Source organism: Mirounga angustirostris, unplaced genomic scaffold, assembly GCF_029215605.1.
Source record: "Mirounga angustirostris isolate CCGP_5_RB_7025 unplaced genomic scaffold, mMirAng1.0.hap1 SCAF_9, whole genome shotgun sequence".
NCBI lineage: Eukaryota > Metazoa > Chordata > Mammalia > Carnivora > Phocidae > Mirounga > Mirounga angustirostris.
Genome location: NW_026991717.1, coordinates 9971448 through 9984389, shown reverse-complemented (window position 1 = coordinate 9984389; position 12942 = coordinate 9971448). Strand labels below are relative to the sequence as shown.

The following is a 12942-nucleotide window of genomic DNA, read 5'->3' as shown; positions in this document are numbered from 1 at the left end:
TAACTGCATAGCTTCAGTATACCTTCAAATGCATTTCCAGCTGCTTGTATTTGGGGAACATGGTCAGCTACAGCTCTGTTCTGCTCTCTTGCTTATTGGAAAGAAGTTCCCGCTGCAGCTGTAACAGGTGTGGATGATTCTGGCTAGCAGCCCCGAGGCGGGTAGATGGCTAACTGCTCTCTGTAGTCTCCTGCTCACAAAAAAACATGCTTTTTTCACTCTGCAGACCACAAAATCATTACTCCAGGGATCCCATGCCCTAAATTTGCCCCCTTTTTGGGTCAGTCTTAAAACTCTTAGACTTAGCAGCTTTTCAGCATTTGTTCTTTAAGGTGGCCCATGCGCCTGTCTGCGACTCACAGTTCTCAGGAAACCTGTCAGGCAGTTGTTGGACTGGCCAGACGTGCACAGATGCTGCTGCTCAGAAGTAATACTCAGGTCTCTGGGGTGGACACACACCTGTGAAATAGTAAAGGTCAGCTAGACTGTAGTTGAATGTAAAGTTGTATGGTCCACTTAATGGACACAAGGGCAAGTCTGGGTCTCCCTGTTTGTCTTCTGAAAGTGACTTACACACCTCTTTTCTCTGTGCCGTTAATTCTTTGGCATTGGCTGAGTTAGACTTTGGCAAAGATCAATTACATCAGATCAAGGAAAAACAAAAGATCGGTAAGATAATACAGATGGTATATTGAAAAAAAAATCTTGAGAAAATGACCTTAGATGGTCCATTTGAATAAGTTGAATGAAGTAAGAAAATCTCAGTGCAGTATTCTTTCTCAGCATACCAACGCCTGTGGGGGGAAAGGTAGGCGGCACCCCTTGTGCCGTGCTCTTGGCGATAGCTTTGCTAGGTGACATATAATATACCAGCAGGGAGATACACACGAAGCAATTTCCTATCCTCCTTTCCTTCCTGAGCCTCAGAAATGGAATGAATTAACTCCTTTGCTCTGTGTTCAGTTTCAGCCTAGAAGGCTTGGCAGGAGGAGCTGGTGCCGGAAACGAGCCATCTTCGTCTCTAGGTGTAGACTCTGTAAACACCAAAGAGCTCAGGCACCCTTTCAGTGGGGAAGAAAGGGGTGACTCTTTGGTGTCGCTTTCAGAGGAGGATCTGGAATCAGGCCAGAGAGAACACAGGATGCTTGATCAGCAGGTAAGGCTGAAGAGGGTATATACTGCTAACTTGGAAAAATTCACTTTACTTCTCTACAGTGTCCTCACATTAGGAACAAAGAAATCAAGACTTACATCCATATAAGGCTACTGGCCGTGATTGCTTACCCATTATATAATGCACTCAATCTAGCACAAAGCAAGTTTTTAGCACTTAATAGTAATTCAAGAATACCATTAATCTGCATTAATTTAAATATTCCATCAAATATTTGAAGCATATGGTCTCAGTTCACAATAAGTAATTTGTAACCTTTTTTAAATTAGAAAAATATCCAGGTTATTAAATTTTTCCTTCTTATCTGAGGACTTCTTTTATCATCTCAATAGTATAAAGTGAGTCTTGAAGTGTGTTACACAACATTGTTAAATTTAAATTTCCTAATTTTTCAAAAACATATCCCTTCCGGGGGGGGGGGGGAATCTTACTCTTTGTCTTCTCACATTGCCTAGAAAATTTCTTTCTCTCTGCTTCCTGCAGCTGTCAGAATTTTTCAGAGAGCATCTGCACTCCCTCCCCGCCTGATGCTCTGCCCTCTTCATGCCTGCCACAGGCACTGCCTCTTGGAGGGCCTGGCCTTCCTCATAGCCGGTCAGGTGACTTTCCCAGGGCTCACCCTCGCAGGCCCTTCATTCCGATGCTCACCACCTGGGATGGGTCCTCGGGGAGTTTGCCTTGAGAACTGGAATTGTATGCTTTTAGAGCATCGCACCCTGCTCCCGGTCTTTTATCCTCCTCTTGAGCCAACGGGACTTTGGATTGATTTCTAGGAGGATTCTGTGATACACATGCAAATGAAACATTTCTAATTAAACAGACACAAAATTAAACACCTGTCTTTGAGTAGGTGATTGGAGTTTTAGGTAGAGAGAGAATGAAACATTTCTAATTAAACCAACAAAAAAGTTAAACAGCCTGTTCTTTGAGTAGGTGACTAGGGTTTTATGTAGACATTTAATGTTTTGTTATACCCCACTACATAGCAGTGATATGCCCAAATAGAAATTGGACATTGGAGGATTACCTTAATAATGAATGTATTACTTACGTGAATGCCCAAGAGAATTTCAGCTGGATGAAAGTCAAATTGAAGGCCCAAAGGAATTTTGCCTGGTTATCCCCTCCCCCCACCCCCCGTGTCTCCTGGGCCTGATAGTTTAGAAAAAGTTAAGAAAAATAACAAGAAGATGGAGAATAGGGTGCCTGGCTGGCTCAGTCAGTGGAGCATGTGACTCTTAATCTCGGGGTTATAAGTTCAAGCCCCACATTGGGTGTAGAGATGATTTAAAAAATAAATAAACCTTTTAAAAAATAAATTTTTAAAAAAGAATATGGAGAATATATTTATTGAGGCAAATGATTTAAATTCAACCTAACGGTAACAGAAAAAGGGAGTGAAAAATAGAAACAATTCTTTATCATGACTTGCCAATAGCATCTTTGGTTAGTAGAGAGTCTGAAGAATAAACCACATTTCATGTGCGTACAATCCTTTGGAAGTCTATTGTAAGACCAGACAAAATACCAAAATTGTGGGTTTATGAACAGAATCCTAGACTTAGAGCCAATATATCCCTTCGGATTCTGCATAAGCCCTTGTGTGTGAGAACTTCACGCCCATTTGAAGTGACTTGCCTGAGGCCTCATAACTGGCCATTAGCTGGACAGCATTAATCTCAGAATTCTTGGCTGTTAGTCTCACTGCTTTTTTTCACATTTTTGAAGTAGGGGAGTTTTCATGAGGAAATGGGAACATTTTCATTTCCTTAATATTGTTTATGTAAAACCTTTTCTGAAACTCCTATTTCTAGGAATTGGACGGAGGACCCTGTCTGTTAGTAAGTGATGTCAGTTACCACTGAAGTCTTTCTTAAATGGCTTTTCTGATTTAGTCTTTCTAGATGAAGTTGCGGACATTTTCGTGCTTTCCTGTGCTTGTTAACCTTCCTGGAACTGTCTGCTCACCCACACTTTTTGTCTTGTGTGCAACCTCAGTGGGTATTTGAGCTGCTGGTATCTCTGATCTGGACAGGTTGCCTACAGGCAGCTTCCTGCTGAAGGTCTCTGCCTTTCACTGAGGTCATTTTTCAGACCTCACAGTTGTATTTGAAACATAGCAACTATTTGCCTCAGACTCCACGGTTACACATGGAACAAGTTTTCAATAATCAGAAGTCTTTGGCACACTTGAGTTGAATTCATGGTACTAACAGATTTTCATTGCTTGCCTTTGAGCATGTGCAGATTTTAGCCTACTATGAAGGGAGGGGAATCATGACAAAGTTAGATAACAGTTCAGAATGGCTCTCAGAACAAAGGAGAGGGAGCCCCTCATCACCAGAAGAGTGCTAGTGAACACTGGTGGACTCTCCTTCTAAGGGTGTTATTATAGGAGCTTCTGCAGTTGGTTGCATTACATGCCCTCAAAGCTGCTGTGGATTTACTGAGGGAGGTAAATTACCAGGTTTCAGCCCCCCTCTTGTTACTATAGAAGCAGTCTAATCTTAGAAGAGGAAATGAAAGAGATTTAGGCTTCTTCCCAGATGCACAGCTGCCTTGCTCTTGATCTTAAAACACCTTTTACTTGCAGCTCTGTTCCCAACTCGTTAAAATCAGAAAGTAATATTACTAATACCTACTATATCTCTAGAAAGGACATTTAGATTCTCGAAGAACAAGAGCTACTGTATGTAGTTCGATATTTCCAGTGAAGTTATTTTGTCTGATTATGCATTCAGCAGATGTTTACTAAGCATGTACTGAAGTTTAAAACATTATCAGGCATTGTGAGGGATATGAAACCCACTGTACAGGATGGCTACTCTCATTATTCCCATTTTACAGATAAGAAAAGTAAGGTTCATGAAAGCTAAGTAACTCCTCTGAAGTTAGACTGAGTTAGACTGTTGTCAAGCAGCAGGGGCAGACTTGAATCCAGTATCTCTAGCTGCAGAGCTGTGCTCTTACCCCTCCCGTGTACTGCCTTCTGCTCCTAGGTTGGGCCGGAAGGTACAGCTCTGTGCTTATCTAGAAATGATAAGAACATGACTTAAAACCTGTTCTTCAGTTATTTATTTTGTTTCTTTAACTTCACAGCCGTGTCACAGATCTAAACAACAGGGATTCAATTACTGTACATCAGCCATTTCTTCTCCACTAACAAAATCCATCTCATTAATGACAATCAGCCATCCTGGGTTGGACCGTAAGTATATTACTTTTTTTTTTTTTTAATTAAGTGTATTTTAAACACTTTCTCTGTCATTTTTCTCATTTTAAGACCCTGTAACATTACCTTCCAAAATTTGCCTGCCTCTTCCTTTGAATGGCTCATTTACACACAGAAGGTGACAGACAGCTCAGTTTTGGGAACTTATTCCTTTTGTCACCTAAAAAAATCTCTTTCATACATTAAATGCATTATAGTCTTAGGCCTAAACCTGACACAGATTTCTTTAAACTTTTTATTTTGAAGTAATTTCAGACTTTAAAAATAGTTACAACAGGGCGCCTGGGTGGCTCAGTTGGTTGGGCGACTGCCTTCGGCTCAGGTCATGATCCTGGAGTCCCGGGATCGAGTCCCGCATCAGGCTCCCTGCTCGGCAGGGAGTCTGCTTCTCCCTCTGACCCTCCTCCCTCTCATGCTCTCTGTCTCTCATTCTCTCTGTCTCAAATAAATAAATAAAATCTTTAAAAAAAAAAAAAAATAGTTACAACAACGGTGCAAAGAATTACGTTTGGGGACTTAGAGTTCCCAAATGTTATTATAACCATAACTTGGAGTCCCCCCACATGTTATATATGTTATATAAAAGTGTCATAACTTTTTATCAATCTTTCTTCCTCTGTCATCATTTCTTTTAAAGTTTTTCTGAAACACTGGAGAATAAGTTATAAACACAATACAGTTATGTCTGAAAGATATTCTATTCTATTACTGTAGTACAATTATCCAAATTTTATCCAATATTTATTTCCTGAGCTCTTCAAAAACGTCAAGCGTGGGCCATCTGGGTGGCTTAGTCGTTAAGCGTCTGCCTTCGGCTCAGGTCCTGATCCCAGGGTTCTGGAATCGAGCCCCGCATCGGGCTCCCTGCTCCACGGGAAGCCTGCTTCTCCCTCTCCCACTCCCCCTGCTTGTGTTCCCTCTCTCGCTGTGTCTCTCTCTGTCAAATAAATAAATAAAAAATCTTTAAAAAAAAAAAGTCAAGCTCATGAAAGAAAAAGAAAGACAGATACATTTTTAGTTGGTTAAGCATGTGCCAAAAGAATTACATCTGCAAATGATGAATGGAGCTATATGCAGGTTTCGGACCCGCTGGCTGGGTAAGTTAGATGTCTGGCACCCGTAAGCACAGGGCCTTTGCAAATAAAAGATGCTCAGAAACATTATTTGAATTGGATCTAAATGTTTGCCAAGGAAAGGCAGCTTGTTCTTTGAGAAAGCCCACCTTTTTGTTTTAATTTTTAAAATCTTGATTATTTTTCTATGAGTAATTACAATTTAAGATCACAATGTAAAGATTTAATGCTCACCAAGGAGGGAGTGATCCATTATTTGCTGAAAGACCGTGTATTCAGGAGGCTGAGGCAGAGGAAATAAATAAACTCTATGGTGTTTCTGGTGCTTCCTCGGTGTCCCCTGATACAGCTCATCTTAAAAGAGTTGGGGACAGGGCGCCTGGGTGGCTCAGTTGGTTAAGCGACTGCCTTCGGCTCAGGTCATGATCCTGGAGTCCCAGGATCGAGTCCCGCATCGGGCTCCCTGCTCGGCAGGGAGTCTGCTTCTCCCTCTGACCCTTCTCCCTCTCATGCTCTCTGTCTCTCATTCTCTCTCAAATAAATAAATAAAATCTTTAAAAAAAAAAAAAAAAAGAGTTGGGGACAGAAGCAGCTGCCCTGCATTAGGGAGATGACTTACTGCAGGCCTCATCTTTTTAACTTCCACAGTAGAATTAAGACATGATAGATAATTCTATTAACCTTGTCCTCGTTTTCATGATCACTGCTTCACATCTGGCCTGTTTGGTGATGACATGTTCTCAAAGATGCGGATGTGACCCTGCAGAATTACAACTGGAATAGCTTTCCCTGTGTTTGTTTGGGTTTTGGTTTTGTTTTGATCTGGCTTTGGGTTAGAGGTTTTGCTGGTATGGAATGAAAATCATTAGAGCAAAATAGTTAATATTGGATTTGATGAGCCTGGAGTGCTAGAGCTCAATAGCCAAAGACAGGAAAGCACTCTAAAGTGAGACATTTCAGCTCTTTGTAGCTTCCTTCCATGACTAGTGAGTGTGGTGTCATGGTGGAGAGTCTACTCCATAGCAACAGATACCCAACACCAACAGAATGTGTCCCATGGAGGGATCTTTTTCCTATATTTTGTGACACACTCTCTTGCGTCGTGCATGAAACACTTCATTAATTTTTCCTCCAAAAAGCCAGACGGTTTTTGACTGTGTTTTCAGTTGCTAGCCAAACACTAAATAATGCGGCTAACTCCCAGAAGACGCTGTCCTAGAGTGCCAGGAGTTATGGCACATGGAGCTTTTCCTCTTGCTGGGAAATGTTCTGCTCCGCTCACTGAGGGTACTGAAATGAGTTAGACTGTTGTCAAGACTAGAGCTCTAAGCAAGAGTTTAATCCTTTGGTTAAAATAGGGTACCCTCATTCTAACTTACATTGTACATTTCATGCACGTTTGAATGATAAAGTCGTAAATCAGGTAGCTAGCCCCACAATTTCCCTGAGTTAGCATACGCTGTAATTAGAGGATTAATCAACTCTAATGACACTGTTTCTCCTTAGTCCCTCCCCATATACAATTAAATTAGTTTTCCCAAGTGTGTGTTTTTATTCTGCTCCAGAAACAAATTTTTTCACAGATGTAAAACTTCTGGCAGTTGAACAGAAGACTAAACCTTGTGTCCCATGTGCTGTGCCTTTAAGCATCAGGGTCACTGGACAGTTCTCGATTTGCCATAGACTGCATTCCAAATCGCTTAAATACTCTGCGTGATTCATCTCTGGTCATGGTCTCCCTAGCTGAAAGGATCATAACTAACATCTACAAAGTGATTTTAAAGCCGCGAAAGCATTCAGTACACTTAAAACGTTTTAATTGTTGTTTTACTGTAAGCACACATTTGGTGGCTGTGTGACGTGACCTTGGGCTAGATAGTGAAATTCTGTGTGTCAATTACTTGATTAGACGGGTAATAAAGTGATAAGGCTTAAATGTGCATTTACGTCAAGTCCTTAGCATATTTCCTGGCTTATAAGAAGCAGCTGCCAGAGTCTGTCTGTCTCTGACCAGAGTGTAAACGTTAAAGAAACGAGAACACCATCCCTCATTGTCTTTAAGTGGCTGTGTCTTAGGAGTACACTTGTCTAGGAACAAAGTACTTTCTAAGCTCAACCTTATTTCACTACTTCCAACTTCTACCTGTGCTGTCTCTTCTTCCTTCAAAGAAATTAGCTGCTTCTGCCACAGCCTTTCACAGCTGTTAACATTTGGGCATTTCTGAAAATGTATGTCTCCTGAGCCTGTTGTCTGGTATGTCCTGTTGGGTCATTTTCTAGAAGAGAAAAACAGAGAAACTCAACATTATTTCTAAGCTGGGATCATTTTCTCATATCCATTGATACAGAGGAAACCACTGAGTAAAGGTGGTGACTAATGGATTTCTGTGTCATTTTCTGGGGTTTGGAAAGTAGACAGGCGACAGCTTACTCGGGAACCACAATGGGTAGGGAAGCTGTCCTCACTCCTGTCTTGGCTGTGCTGTCTTGGGGGGAACACGAATGCATCTCGCCAGTTCATTTTTTAGGGAATGGGAATAGCACTGAAGCTACCTGCATCATGTGGGGAAATGCTGGGAGGGCTGCCCTTAGAGAAACTGCTCCCAGAGATGTGTTTGGTCCCGTTTCTCCTTGCATCAGAGCTGATGGAGTGGAGGCTCCCGGAGATGTGTTTGGCCCCATTTCTCCTTCTTGCATCAGAGAGCATGGAGCGAAGGCTCCCAGCTTGCCAGGAGACCTAGATGATTTCTTGATTGAACTTAATAATAAACTTTGTTTTTGCATGTACAGAATAATTCCGTTATTACAGATGATCCCTTTCCAAGAGTATATTTTAAAACATCTCATTGCTTGTACTGAGAAGATGCTTACGAATAGTAGAGAAAGTGCTTGGTTGATTGTATCCCCGGAAGGGCCCTCACCATGTTAGTGGTGGTGATGTTAAAAGGAGAATTGTACCCGTTAGATAGATTTTTTTTTAACTCAGAGGCTTTTAATGAGAAATCATTTTCCCTTCATTTTTCAGGGAGTGTTATCACAAAGAACATATATGTTGCATACATGTTGAGGATACGCCTTTAGATATTCATACAAATAGGTTTTTCCTTATGATCCATGAAATTGCGGCAAAAGGTTTTGTGTAGCAAGAGAGCTCATTTTCATTTGCTGAATTTGCTTTGCATTTGGAAATAACTTTAGAAAGCACATAAAGAGGGTACCTTAACTGGTACTAGCCGTCACTGCCCGAAAAGCCAGTGTATGTGTATTCGTGCCAGCAGCTGTCTGATCTCTGTCGTTGATGTAGCTGCAGACAGTCTCGGATCACTTAGTTTTTGTGCAGGGTATTACGTTGGTGTAGGGCTTTTTCATTCCATTTAGGACACTGAGCTTTCAGAAATCCTGACAGAGGGAAATTCATTTATTACTTTGTTTATTCAGGAAGCACTTGCCTTACTCTGTGCCAGGCCCCAGGCCAGACAGTGGTAGGAGAGGGATGAGCTTAGAGGCCCGGTTTCTTTCCTCACCACATTCACGCAGACAAGAGAACAGGTGCATGTAATAGGAAGTGATCAGTGCAGCAAGTGAAAGAAACACTGGGCTTTTCAGGAGCATCTGACAGGGGCGGCTTACCGGGGAGAAGTAATCTCAAAGTTGAGACCAACGGGAGACTAGGATTCGGTACAGGAGTGAGTGCAGGCATGCTGCAAGGTATCACGGTTCCGTTCCAGACCACCACGGTGAAGCAGATAGCACAGTAAAGCAAGTCAGGTGAATTACTAGATTTCCCAGCGCATATAAAAGTTATGTTTACACTGTGCTATGGTCACATGTGCAATAACATGTCTTTAAAAAAAAAAAAAAGCCGTGTACATACCTAAATTAAAAAATACCTTATTGCTAGGGGCGCCTGGGTGGCTCAGTTGGTTGGGCGGCTGCCTTCGGCTCGGGTCATGATCCTGGAGTCCCTGGATCGAATCCCGCATCGGGCTCCCTGCTTAGCAGGGGAGTCTGCTTCTCCCTCTGACCCTCCCCCCTCCCATGCGCTCTTTCTTGCTCTCTCAAATAAATAAATAAATAAATAAAATCTTTAAAAAAAAAATACCTTATTGCTAAAAAATGCTAACCATCACCTGAGCTTTTGGTGAGTTGTAATCTTTTTGCTGGTGGAGGGTCTTACCTACAGGCTGGTGGCTGCTGAAGGCTGGGGTGGCTGTGGCTTACCTCAGAATAGGACAGCAGTGAAGTTTGCCATACAGATTGATTCTTCCTATCATGAATGATTTCTCTAGCATGCGATGCTGTCTGATAGCATCTTACCCACAGAACTTCTTTCAAAATTGAAATCTGTCCTCTCAAAACCTGCTGCTGTTTTATCAGTTAAGTTTGTGGGATATTCTAAATTCTTTGTTGTTGTTCCAACAATCTTCACAGCATCTTCACCAGGAGTAGATTCCATCTCAGAATCCAGTTTCATTGCTCATCCATAAGAAACAACTCCCCATCTGTTAAAGTTTTGTCATGAGATTGAATCAATTCAATCCCATCTTCAGGCTCCACATCTGTTCCTAGTTCTCTTGCTGTTTTCACCACATTTGCAGTGACTTCTTCCACTGACATCATGAACCCCTCAAAGTCATCCACGAGGGTTGGAATCAGCTTCTTCCAAACTCCTGTTCATGTTGATATTCTGAACTCTTCCCATGAATCACGAATGTTCTTACTGGCATCCAGAATGGTGAATCCTTTCCAGAAGGTTTTCAGTTTACTCTGTCCAGATCCAGCAGAGGAATCACTATCTGTGGCAGCTATAGTCTTATGAAATATATTTCTTTTTTCTTTTTTTTTTTTTTTTTTAAATTCATAAGAGAGCGAGAGAGAAAGGCAGAGGGAGAAGCAGGCTCCCAAGGAGCAGGGAGCCCGATGCGGGACTCGATCCCAGGACCCTGAGATCATGACCTGAGCCGAAGGCAGATGCTTAACCATCTGAGCCACCCAGGCGCCCTATATTTCTTAAAATAATAAGACTTAAAAGTCAAAATGACTCCTTGATCCGTGGGCTGCAGAATGGACGTTGTGTTAGCAGGCATGAATCTCCTTGTCAATCTCCGTCAGAGCTCTAGGGTGACCAGGTGCATTATCAATGAGTAGTACTGTTCTTGAAAGGTATCTTTTTTTCAGAGCAGTGGATATCAAGAATGGGCTTAAGATATTCAGTAAAGCATGTTGTAAGTGGATGTGCTGTCAACCAGGCTTTGTTGTTCCACTGACAGAGCACAGCCATAGTAGATTTAGCATAATGTTTAGAGGCCCCAGGATTTTTGGAATGGTACATGAGCATTGGCTTCAGCTTACAGTCAGCAGCAGCATTAGCCCCTGACAAGACAGTCAGCCCGTCCTTTGAGGCTTTGTAGCCAGGCCCTGGCCTCCCCTCTCTGGCGGTGAAAGTCCTAGATGGCATCGTCTTCTGATAGAAGGCTGTTTGGTCCACGCTGAAGATCCGTTGTGTAGTGGAAGCCAGGCCCTGGCCTCCCCTCTCTTGCGGTGAAAGTCCTAGATGGCATCGTCTTCTGATAGAAGGCTGTTTGGTCCACGCTGAAGATCCGTTGTGTAGTGGAACCACCTTCATATTCAAATGATCTCCACTAGATTTTCTGGAGACCTCGCTGCTGCTTCACCTTGCAGTTTGATGTCGTGGGGATGGCTGGCTGCCTTAAACCTCCTGAACAACCTCTGCTAGCTTCAAAATTTTCTTACGCAGCTTCGTCCCCTCCTTCAGCCTTCACAGAATTGAAGAGAGTGAGGGCCTTGCTCTGGATTAAGCTTTGGCTTAAGGGAATGTTGTGGCTGGTGTGATCTCTGACCCAAACCACTAAAACTTTCTCCATATCAGCAATAAATCTGTTTGCCTTTCTTATCATTCATGTGTTCAGTGGAGTAGCACTTTGAATTTCCTTCAAGAACTTTTCCTTTGCCTTCACAACTTGGCTGTTTGACACGAGAGGCCTAGCTCTCAGCCTGCCTTAATCACTGTGCTTAATTATTTCTAGCTTTTGATTTAAAGTGAGAGACTTGGGACTCTTTCTTTCACTTGAACACTCAGAGGCTATTGCAGGGTTACTAATTGGCCTAATTTCAATATCGTGTCTAGGAATCAGGGAGGCCCGGTGGGCAAGGTGGGTAATGGCTGATTGTTCTCGCTAAAGTTCACTGTCTTATATGGGAGTGGTGTGTAGCGCCCCAAAACAATTACATTAGATCACTGATCACAGATTACCATAACAAATGTCATAATAACGAAAATGTTTGAAATATTGCAAAAATTATCAAGACTGCTTATGGACACAAAGTGAGGAGATGCTGTTAGCAAAATGGCACTGATAGGCTTGTTCAACACTGGGTCACCACAGACCTTCGATTTGTAAAAGTTGCAATATCTGCGAAGTGCAGTTAAACGAAGTGCTGTAAAATGAGGTGTGCTTGTATGTGGAAAGCAAGACCTGGGGTATTTGGGTTTCTTGTCTGAGGGCAGTGGAGTGATTTAAGGTGATTGAATGGAGCAATTCAGACACTTCAGAGAGACCACACTGACGTCAGTGTTGGGGAGCAGAGGTGACGGATCAGGAGAAGGCGAGAATTCTGGAATACAGAATCAAAAGAACTGAGTGAGGCGTGACAGACGCCTTCAAGGGTGGTGCCCAGGTTTCTGTTCAGAGTAATTCTTTGGATGTTAGGTACCACTTACCAAACAAAGGAGTACAGGAGGAGGAGCAGGTCTGGAGGAAAAGCAGAGTCCACTTCCGTGCTTGCTCAGTTTGCGTGGCCTGTGGGCCAACCCCACCCCCCCAGAGGGGAGCAGTCTCTTGAGCCCAAAGGACAGCTCTGGCTGAAGGGAGGGCAGGTGTGTGTCACCAGTCTATCCTATGCTGACTGTACTTTAGGGAGGGCAGGGGGTGAGGAGGTTTGGGGTGAGGGAGAAGAGAGCAAAACACAGAATCCTGAGAAACACCACCCCTCCAGGTGTTTTCACTCTGAAGGAAACAACTCCAGCTATAAATTACGACCATTAGGGCGCCTGGGTGGCTCAGTCGTTAAGCGTCTGCCTTCGGCTCAGGTCATGATCCCAGGGTCCTGGGATCGAGCCCCGCATCGGGCTCTCTGCTCCGTGGGAAGCCTGCTTCTCCCTCTCCTCCTGCTTGTGTTCCCTCTCTCGCTGTGTCTCTCTGTCAAATAAAGAAAGAAAATCTTTAAAAAAAAAAAAAAAGACCGTTAAAAATAATGGACTTGTTTTCTTACTCTAGCAAGTAGGTGTTTGTTTTGTTGGATGAATTTTTTAAGCTGTATTGGAATTCTACATATTCAGAAATAAAGATGGAAAATTAAATATGGTGCTGGCCTAAACAGCCTTTCCTGGAACCAAACAGGCTTGTGACGTGATTCTGTTCAGCCTGGTTTGAGGTGCCTTT

General features: G+C 42.8%; 1 protein-coding gene across 20 annotated transcripts in view; it reads left to right on the top strand.

The window, feature by feature from the left end:
• AKAP13 (A-kinase anchoring protein 13) overlaps positions 1–12942 on the top strand; it is a 321124-nt gene that overhangs the window by 243460 nt on the left and 64722 nt on the right. For all 20 annotated transcript variants that reach the window (XM_064569923.1, XM_064569924.1, XM_064569921.1 and 17 more), the window contains 2 exons: positions 964–1156; positions 4274–4382. In XM_064569923.1, coding sequence (XP_064425993.1) covers positions 964–1156; positions 4274–4382 — 302 coding nt within the window. The remainder of the gene's footprint in view (positions 1–963; positions 1157–4273; positions 4383–12942) is intronic.